The 10,749-nt window shown below is 38.2% G+C and overlaps 1 protein-coding gene across 4 annotated transcripts in view; it reads left to right on the forward strand.

The window, feature by feature from the left end:
- SMAP1 (small ArfGAP 1) overlaps nucleotides 1-10,749 on the forward strand; it is a 93,143-nt gene that overhangs the window by 79,667 nt on the left and 2,727 nt on the right. For all 4 annotated transcript variants that reach the window (XM_054629340.2, XM_054629342.2, XM_054629338.2 and 1 more), the window contains 3 exons: nucleotides 601-728; nucleotides 9,038-9,206; nucleotides 9,837-10,168. In XM_054629340.2, the coding sequence (XP_054485315.1) occupies nucleotides 601-728; nucleotides 9,038-9,206; nucleotides 9,837-10,168 (629 nt within the window). The remainder of the gene's footprint in view (nucleotides 1-600; nucleotides 729-9,037; nucleotides 9,207-9,836; nucleotides 10,169-10,749) is intronic.

Raw genomic sequence — 10,749 nt, forward strand, 5'->3', positions numbered from 1 at the left:
ATAGGTTCTTATGGGTTATTAGTTCAGTGTGCCTGGCAGGTGTGCTCATATGGAGCTATAGAATAAAGTCTGTGCAAAGGACTTTTGAAAAAGGGTGGACCTTTTCCCTAGTACAAAGTTTATTTATGTACTATTAAGTAAATTAATGTATCAAGAATAACTTCATGGATTCTAAAATGTAAATTTTAATTCCGGAACACAGATGAGTATATTTTGTCCGATACTTGGCTACCAAATTTGGACCTTCTCAGTAAGACATCTATTTAAATTCTTACTACAAATGTTGGTCTACAGAGACTCCTGAAAAATAAGTACTGTGTACTTCTAAGCTGGTGTGGTTATCCTAAGGGAAGTTTAAGTAGGTTTTTTGTCATTGGTTGTTTTTTGTTTGGTTTTTTCCTCAAGGACAGTAATGTGCCATCTTCTTTGGGAAAGAGGTCTTCACAAAATCTGAACAATATTGCAGTCTGGAAAATATCTCAGAAATTGAGCACATCTTTGATAGGGGCAGGACAGGAGGGAATAAACAGCTTTAATTACTCTCATGGTGTTAAGATACTCATAGTTTTCACTTTAAGAGTGATTCTGTTGCTTTTTTAGATGGTCCAGCTGAAGCATCTGTAACAAATGGAGGCACTGCTGCTGTCACAGCACTGAATGATGACCTGGATATCTTTGGCCCCATGATCTCTAATCCTTTACCAGCAGCTGCAGTACCTCCTGCTCAGGTAAAATTTATTAAGTGTATTTAGTTATATGTACGTGTAAATATCTGCATGCACATGTGGAATTTCCTTCAGGAAATTGTTCATTCACACAGAAGGAGTGCACAATTCTCTACACATCTTAAGCACCTCATGACTAGAGATGCTTAAACTGTAATACTGATATTTTTCTCACCTCTTCAAGCTTCTGGACTGCTTGGATATAGAAGTACCTGGTGTGGTCTTTCTTTCTGGTTATCCAGCCAAACTGGATTCTGTCTTACCCTGGTGATGGTAGTAATGTTTTCTTTTCTTTTATATTCTTTTTTTGTTCTTGTTCTTTTTTTTATAGGTATTGCTGAATATAACTTTATGTTCTCAGGTTATTTGGCATCAAGTAATCCTTTTTAAGACCTCTTTTTGCTTTGTGATGCCGATATTTCGGAAAGGCTGCAGCAGATGCTTCTCTCTTAGACATGCTAAAAATTTGGGGTCTGAGGTTTCATACTCAAAATCAAGAACAGATATCAAGAAAAATTTATTTTGCTACCTGGGCTGATCTGTCTTTAGTATTGTCTTGGAGCTTGTACTTGAGAGTAGCATAACTCCTATGCCTGGCCTGCTCCTCCTACTCCTACTTTTGGAGTAGTGCTGGGTTAGCTTTTCCATCTGGGGCATTTTGCTAAGGTCATTTAGAAGCTTATTTTTGTGTAGGGCTTTCTGTCTCACTCTGGTGAACCAGAAAGAATTGTGTGTATTCTTGAATTTATCATTTTGGGACATGTGATCTGTACTCTTTTCATCCTTTAGTTTTCATAGTATGCAGAGTGGAAGGGATAATGATGAAAAGGAGTTCTGAGTGCCTTAAAGCAGATACATGTTATTCAACACATTTTGTTATCCTTTACTCTCCCTTTCCCTGCTTGCTGCTGAGGACTGACTGTGCAACATGCTAGTGAGGGTTTCAGAGACTGAAACCACATTTCTTTCTTGCTACAGATAGAGCAAGCTTCCCACCATGTGTTAAGCTACCCATAAACAGTGAGGGAAATAACATATACATTTGCATTTCAATTTGGATGTTGTAGCCAAAATTGCAAAGGAAATTGTTGGTGTAGATGTTCTTATCTCTTGTGGAAGTCTCTGGTCAAAGTACCAGGAACAGCAATATTTGAGTACTTGTTGTCTGGTATTCTAATGCTTTATGTCAAAATTGATCCCTGTAGAGCTAGATGTGATAAGCAGTAACCCCTTTCTAGCTTCCCTTAGTTTTTAATTTATTACATTTGAGTGTAGATTGAGTAAATTCAAATCTAGAATTTTGAATTTTTCACTTGGCCTCAAAATGAAGGGGCCAAGGGTAGTATTGTACATAATGGGTAGCACTGAATTCAGGTTTTCCCCCTTTCCAGTCATTCTGAAGCTGGAAATGATGACTGCTGTATGTGGTTACTGTGTGCCCAGGAGAAAAGACCAACCTGAGAAAGAAGAGAAAAGCCTTCTTTTGTTTCTATTCCTTGGACATGTGATGTGATCTGTTGGTTAAAGAGTTATTTAGCTGAAGAATACAGGAAATCCAAAAGAAGGCTAAATAGTTAAGAGTGAAAAAAAGCAAAGTGAAGGGTGATATTCTAGGTGATGATGACTAGTGATGGGTTAAATAATAGAGTAGATACTAAAGCATACTGAATTGTATGTGTATATAACATTTTAAATTCATTTCTGTGATAAAGATTTGGTCACTGGACCTTTTGTGAGAGGAATATTTTGACATGGTGTTCATCTTTGTGCTAGTTTCTAGACTAAGTATGGTACTACTAAATTGATTAAAAAGTGGTAGAAAGGACAATACTATCTCAATATCTGGTGAGTATCACCTTCTTTATATACTAGAAAGCATTAATATATTCACTTGCTGTGAACAAGCCTGTCCAGATTTGTAGTGACATTTTTCTTTACTCTGAGGGCTGTAATCAGGAGTAACAAACAGAACTTTCAGCAAGCATTTTTTTATCAAGCACACAATCCTTATGGTGTATTGCAGGATTTAATTCTTGGTTATCTTCCATTTTTAATCAGTATCTCAAAGAGAATGTAATGTAATCAGATAATCTACAGATAAGAGACAGGAGCACAGGTTGGTAGCAGAAGACAGGTTTCTGATGGTGATTACGTGGGTTGCTTGCTAAAGTGGGACAAAGAGAATATTATTATCATTATCCTCATTTTTTATTATCTTGAATATTATTATCCTGTTTTTCTTTGGGATTATCAAGACCTTGGATGCATTCTGTTTCAAGGTGGTGGTGTCTAGTCTGGGAACTGAGACTGGGAAGAAGTTGCCTCTCATTTGGCAGTGCTATAAGTATTTTGTAAGAGCTTTCACCTTGCAACATAGAAAAAAGTTGTATGGGATTCAGAGAAGAGTTAGGAGAATACAGGTGCCTTATTGTGGGAGGGTTTAAGGACTTGGTCTATTTAAATTTCTTGAAGTAAATAAGAGGTGTGATTATAATGTGAAATTATTTTGTGTGAGGCTGTAATTGGTGAAGTGGGCATGAACTCAGATCAGCAGTTGAGAAACCCTAACATTCAGTTCCTGTGCTTGAAATTGGAAAATTTAAAGTAGAAGTCCATGGTCAAACCCTAACTTGAACTTGTTTGAATATCTATTAACAGAATGTATTGAAATTTTAAAAAATTAAGTAGAAGAAGGGGATAAAATGTGGAATAGCATGGCTTGCTTTCTTGCTGAGATATTTACCATTATGTTCTGCACTGTAGGTGTGTCTGAGGTGCTGCAGTGGGATTTGAGAGCTTTTCTTCTGAAAAAGAAGGGAATTTACTGGTGCTCCTCAAACTGATCTGTATGACCCTTGAGTTTTCACAAGATTGCTTTTCTTCTCCATTTTAACCTGAAAGGCAGCATTTGATGCTAAATGCACTCTGGTTTATGGCACTGTGGAGTACAGAAATGTCTGTTTGAATGTTTTATTATGAGACTGAAGCATCATAATGTCTGCAAAACTTAGGATTTATGTCCATTGTCATAGCCAAGACATGTTTTTCAAGTGAAAACAAAAGCATTTGTTTCTCCTTTTTCAAATGTGACTTGAGCATTGATGATCATGAGTACTTTGACTCTGCTTTCAGATATGTGTCTTTATCACAGTTTTCAAAAATATTTAAATGTTTCTTCCCACCATTCTGTATAGCTCTATGCTATTGTGCAAACTGTTGAATTTGTAAAGGACTAGTAAAGAACAATATGTAACAGAGTAATTTGGTTTTTTATAGAATTTTGCCTATTAGCAAACTCAGGGGGGTTTAAGAAGAGTTACCTTAAGCAGCTTCTACAGTAGAACTAGATAAAAGGCATGTGCTATAAATTATGTATTATTCATGGGCACAGAAAGGATAGAAGAACATTTCATATGTTTAATGATGTTTTTTTCATGTGAAGTGGGCATAGCTAAATTATAGGTATTAGAATAGGGTTTGTTGCCAAATATTGTATAGGAACTGAGCAAAGGTCTATCATTTTTACCTATACTTTAAACAGTTTCCTAAATTGTTTTAGCCGGATGTTAATTTCAAATTTTGTGTAGTATGTCTTCCAGCAAAAGTGTGAACTTCATTCTTCAGTGAAATTTATAGGGAGGAAGAGAAGGGGAGAACTGTGAGGTATTAAGTTTGGAAATATTCATTCAGTGAAATATTTAATATATGTCTTTCTCCAGGCAGGATACTCAAATTTAGTCAACCTAAACTTTCTTGGATTTTGTGTGTCTATGTGGGCCTGATTTGAATTGTACTATATTGGGAGCTGAGAATCAGTTCAGTGGCTACAAAAGTGTATTTTCATAGAGGTGGTGTGTGCTTTTCATAATTCATATCTAAAAAACTTCGGTGGCGTATTATAGATAAAGAGATGTTCATAAATACTCATTTTTCCCCGAGGTCCCATGTGTGTCTAGCATGGTTCCATAGATTGGCAAACAAGCTTCAACTTACTAATGAATTGTGGTGATGTTAATGTGTCAAAGTCCTCATATTTTATGTAAAAATGTGTTGTTTCAGAAATTTGCTTTATCATGAGTGTTATTTAAGCAGGGCAAGACTGGAGAGCTATGTAGTCCTATTCCAATACAATCAGTTGAAATGCTTGTAGCTTCTGCTTATGTTTGCTTTACCCCTGTCTATATTTTCTGGTATCCATGGCTTCAGATGGAGTTAGAGCAATTCCAAACATGACTACAGGCTGGGCAATAAGTTGAGAGCAGGCCTGCACAGAGGGATTTAGGGGGGCTGGTAGGTGCAGATCTGAGTGAGATCTGGCAGTGTGCCCTTTCAGCTTGGAAACCCAACAGTATCCTGGGCTGCATCAGGAGAAGTGTGTGACCAGCAGGTGCAGGGAGGTGATTCCCAACTCTCCTACACTCTCATGAGAGCCCTGCCTGCAGTCTGGGGCTCCCAACATAGGAAGGTCCCAACAAGGACCTGTTGGAGCAGAGGGGGCCACAAAGATGCTCAGAGGGATAGAACACTGGTCCTCTGAAGTGAGGCTGAGACAGTTGGGGTTATTCAATCTGGAGAAGAGAGAAGGCTCTGGAGACACCTTATAGTGACCTTTCAGTATTTGAAGGTGGACAACAAGAAAGATGGGAGGGATTCTTTCTTAGGGAGTCTAGTGACAGGACAAGGGAAAATGTCTTCCAGCTGAACAAGGGTAGGTTTAGATTAAATATTAGGAATAAGTTCTTTACTGTTAGGGTGGTGAGACTCTGAAACAGGTTGCCCAGAGAAGTTGTGGATGCCCCCCATCCTTGGCAGTGTTCAAGGCCAGATTGGACAGGACGCTGAGTAACCTGACCTGGTGAAAGGTGACATGCCCATGTCAAGGGGTTGGAACTTGATGGTTTTTAAGATCCCTTCCAGCCCAAACCATTTATGAATCCATGATTATACTCTCTTTGGTGCTTTAAATGCCTTAGGTGGAGCACAGTGAAAAAGCAGACAATCATACTCCAGAACCAGAAGGAGTCAGCTGAACAGGGTCTAGAGGAACAAAAATTTATTTTGAGTTCTAGAGAAGGGAAATCTGAAGAAGGAGTTGGAAATGGGACTGCAGGAAAGATAAATGTTTTCAAGGCTAAACAAGGATGATTGCAAAGGAAACATATTGGTTGTTGTGAGTACTGGACATGCAGCAAAGAATAAAGTTGAATTTTAAATCTTATTGTAAGGTTAATTATATTCTTGGATATGATTTGAGAAAGTGATAAAAATCTTAATATTTTTTCAGATATTGCTGATAATTCCTAAATGCAAGAGAACAGATGAGATGTCTTAGTGTTTTTCTTTGTGAACTGAATATAGTTGAGTGCTCATTTCCTCATTAGTTATTAACAGGAAATAACAGTTGATTATTTTTAATGGAACTGGGTAGATTTCTAAAAACAAAATATGCAAAATCAAAACGGGAAGAGTTGAAATAAACATCAAGTCCATTTACAGTGCGAAGAGAAAAAGAATTTTCTCTTTGAATGAATGTATATAGAATTTAAGACCTTAATAATGTACTTAGTACCTTGGTTACTTAAGAATAATTGTGTGCTAGGCTGTATTTTCCCTATGCAAATAGCTCTTCCAGTCTGCAAGGAGAAATTGAAAATGTTGTGTGGGGCTATTATTTATCACCATACAAATGGAAAACAGTGGAGGCCTGGCTTTTCTACAGGCCATCTCTGCTTTCCTAGATACCAGCCAGAGCAAGAGACATGCAGATAGCAGGAAAGTGCACATGTACTCTTTTCTCTCCTGCAGGCCTTCTCTCAACTCCATGTGTCCCATTGTCCCACTTCCCTCTTTCATTTCCTCTGTTGCCACCTCTCTTTCAGTTTGTAGGAAAAATTCTGTTGCACTGATATCATGAAACTGCTTATCAGTACGATTCTTAAGCACCTGATGAGCATTTAGGTTTAGCATAATGACTAACTAAGAGCACTGTGTGTAGGAAAATGATTATATGAATGCCAGGTGTGTTTTTATAGAGGTCTTGGGTAGCATGACAATGTTAGAGGTACAAAAATCATGTCAGTGTTGGTTGTTTTTTAACTTGGATGCCACCTGCTGTTTTCTTGCCATGTATTTTGCATTACCTTCCATTTATTCAGCTGATGAACACTTCAGGGAGTGCTCGTCCGGTGCTTTGGCTCCTTTGAGGATCTTCCAAAACCAAACCGAATGAAGAGACGTTAAATGAACATTTAATCTTAGGCTGTAAACATAACATAATCAGACCTCCAAGCTTCCAGCTCTGCCTTCTAGAGAAAAGTAAATCCCTTCCTTGCTGCCTGCAGGCAGCAGAGGGGAAGCTCCCTCTGTTCACCCACTTGCAGTGCTCCTGTGTGCTCCTCCCTGCAGCCTGGCTGTGGCACAGGGCCTGTCCTAGCAGACACCACGGGAGATCCATGCCAGCAGGGAACCATTCAGTAATGGGCTTTCCTGGGTGTATGCACAGGAAACCAATACTGCTCTTCAGGATGGGCTTTTACCTGAATGTGTTGTTAAATCTGATTCTGGTATATTTGAAGACTGGTTATGTCACACAGATAAAGAATTGTCTCAAATAGAGCTTCCTACTACCCACTTAAATAAAAATTAATTTGCTTCGCAATCAGAAATTATTGTGAGAAGGAAGAGGAAGAAGGTTTTTTTAGTATGTACAGAAAAAAATTGAAAAATTAATTGTAGAGTGGCCAGAGAGGTTTCATAGGTATTTTTCTGTTTGCTTTCCCTCTGCAGTGCTTTCAGCCCACTCTTGGTTGCCCACTAAGTCCTATTGACTTTGGCCCAAATTGGCTGTAATATAAATGCAGGTTTTTCACTTTTCCAAAAAGTTCCCTTTTTTTTTGTTTTGTTTTTTTCTCTTCTCTTTCTACAGCAGTTTTGGAAAATTTTCACCATCAACTGTATGAATCTGCAGTTCTTTCTTTTGCTGGTTTCTTGCAAATTTAGCTGGTAACAGAATTGTTCTGTGTTGTTGGTTGTTTTTTTTTTTTTCCCTAATCTATGGCACCATCTTATGCTAGAGATTTTAGCACTTCAGAAGTCATACACCTAATGTGTTTTTTGAAGCTGCATATTGAATATTTGTGTTGTGGTGTTTGTAACAAATCCAGTGTGACCATAGTGGACTTTTCAGGGCTTAGTCAGCAGCACACCAGCAAAAGCAGCAGATCAGAGATAGTTGCTTTAAGGAAGATTGTAGGGGTGTTCCATATCTGTGTATTTTGTGGTGTCCTTTGTCTGCTAAACTTGGGTATCTCAATAAACAGACCCGGTTACATGTTGAGTAGTATGGAGAAAAGTTGAAACTCATGCAAGCTGTGGGTGCAGTAGGTATATGTATATGCTAAGCAGTTGGAGATCACTTAGCTGGACTAAATAGGGCCATAGTTTAAGTATGATTTGCAGTCCTGGCTCTTTTTCGTTGTGCATGCAGTTGATTTGCATTAGAAGTTCCCACTGGTAACAGGATGAGTTGTGTATTTTAAGGAATATAACAAGAACTTCTGTATTGCCTGGTTCCCCAAGAAAGCCCCCTCATGGAACTGTATGGGTATGAACAGCAGCATAACAGCACTGAGAGACTGCATGTAATTTGCTTACAAAACATTCTATTGCAAGAGCAGTACAAAGCCTGCCAGCCTGCCTGTATTTTAGTTTTTCATTTGTAGATTGCAGTAAGTTTTAGATAATTATGCTTTCTCAATAAGTGAAATGTGCTTACAGAACTCTAAGCCAATTATAAACAATGTATTTTAGAAATTTTATTACTTGAAGTAGATAACCAAAATTTTGCCTTTTCTCTAAAGATACATTTCAAAGCACTTAATCTTTTGTTTTAGCTCTTCTCTAATCTATTCTGCCTATGAGAGGATTAATGAGATGTGAATTTTAATCTCCTTATTGATTTCCTAATTATTTTTCATAATCTAACTCCAGCTCTTGATTTATGCTTCTCACTGATGAAAAATGTAGAAGCAACAGGAATGAATAATCTGTATGTGTATGCCCTGAAGCTGGTTGAAGATTTAGTTTTCTTTGTTTTGTAACCTCCATTTGGTCTGAAGGTCTTTCCATATTGCCTGTACTGCTTTTTTCTGTCTCTAGTCATACTACATATTTTTAAATTCCCATTCATTTAAATTTAGTTTCTGTAAATAATTGAGGTTTTATTAACTTGAGGGGCAAGGCTATACAGCAAATACTTAACATCATCTTTTGCTGGCTTCTTTCAGTAGTCTGTCTTGTCTTTTATTTCCCAGAGCACTTCCACTAAACCAGCAGCTGCCACCTTGTCTGGAGCAGCCGGGGATCTTGATCTATTTACTGAGCAAACAACAAAATCCGAAGAGTCAGCGAAGAAACAACTCTCCAAAGACTCCATTTTATCACTCTATGGCACAGGAACAATGCAGCAGCAAAATGCTCCGGGTAAATAATGTTGTGAAGGTTTCTGTGCAGTCCTATTTTAATCTTTATCTAGAAAAGTACAAGTATAAAGCTAAGGTTGGATACCTGCTAAACTATATTCAAATGAAGGTTTTTATTTTCAGCTTTTATAAAACTGAGAAAAATTACTGAAATGTAATATGGATGCTAAAGAAAAACATATATGTGATTTTAATTTATTTATAGCTGTTGAAGTTATCAAGTGTACAATTTACAGAAAGATTTGTGAAGTCTGATTCTGCCATGCAATTAATCAGTGAGGGTCTGAGTCTCCAGTGTGCAGGCAGCAGTCTGTCAGGATCCCCTGCAGAACTGTCAGAGCTTTGGTTTAGGTGTGTTTGTGTGAACACAAAGACCTCCAATACAGCAACTGAAAGATTCTGGTTCACCACAGGGATTGCCAGACTTTCTTGGCAGTTTAGCTCGTGGTGAGTCCCTTTCCTTTGAGAGTTTTAAAGTAATTTTTTGCTTTTACCAGAAGCTAAATTGGCAGCACTGACATAGAGATGGACAGAGTTATACTTACAATTATTTTGGTGCACTTCTGACTTATGGGATGGGGGTGGAAAATCACAAGACACTTCTGCTGAAATCTTACCTTCTCTGGTACAGGCATGTTCATGGGCTCGTCTTCTATGCCATTTACCACACAACCATCAACTCACTTTCAAGGCTTTCCAGCCATGGGAGTTCCTGTGCCAGCAGCAACTGGGATGATGGGAAACATGATGGGACAATCAGTGCCAGTCATGGGACAAAGCACAGGCGTGATGGTAGGAGTGGGAGTGCCCAATGGATTTACTGGTACTGCACCAACTGGTGTGATGGGACTTCCTCAAACTGTCGTTGGACCTCAAGGTGGAATGGTGGGACAGATGGTCACACCACCACAAAATAAGTATGGATTGCAACAAAACCAACAAGCTCAATGGAACCTCTCTCAGGTAAAGACTGGCACTACCCAGACAAAAGTGCTTTAGGAAGAATGATGCTTTTCAGATACAAAATGTGTGGCTGTAGGAGGAAGGTCAAGTGTGGCTAAGTTAAAGACTACTGGACTGTGAACTGCTCAGAGGCACATGTTAACAAACCAGTGAATAGTTCAATGAAAGGTAACTACTACGAAAGCAGAGAATAATTTTGCCAAGATAGACCAAACTCAGTACTCTGCTTCCATAGCTCTTATCATCCTGTCATCAGAGCCAGCCAGCCAAGTAAAAAGCTTAGCTCAGGTAGAGTTACAAAATTTTGAAATGAAACAGCCTTATAACTAAAAGCAGAATTTAACTACTCGAGGATAGCCATTAACAATGAATACTGTCATTCTTAGATTTCAGGATAAATTTTGGTGGAATGTGAAGTGCTTTCTGCTCTTAACATTTTCCTGTAGATAATTTGCTTAGGTGCATCTGTTATTTATCTGTAGCATTTTTTTCCATCCTATGTTTTAAACATCTTTCAAAGATTCTTTAGAGGGTTAATGTACATGTAGTACTGTATTTGCATGTTTTCCAAGGAAACATCT

The sequence above is a fragment of the Agelaius phoeniceus genome, chromosome 3, assembly GCF_051311805.1.
Source record: "Agelaius phoeniceus isolate bAgePho1 chromosome 3, bAgePho1.hap1, whole genome shotgun sequence".
NCBI lineage: Eukaryota > Metazoa > Chordata > Aves > Passeriformes > Icteridae > Agelaius > Agelaius phoeniceus.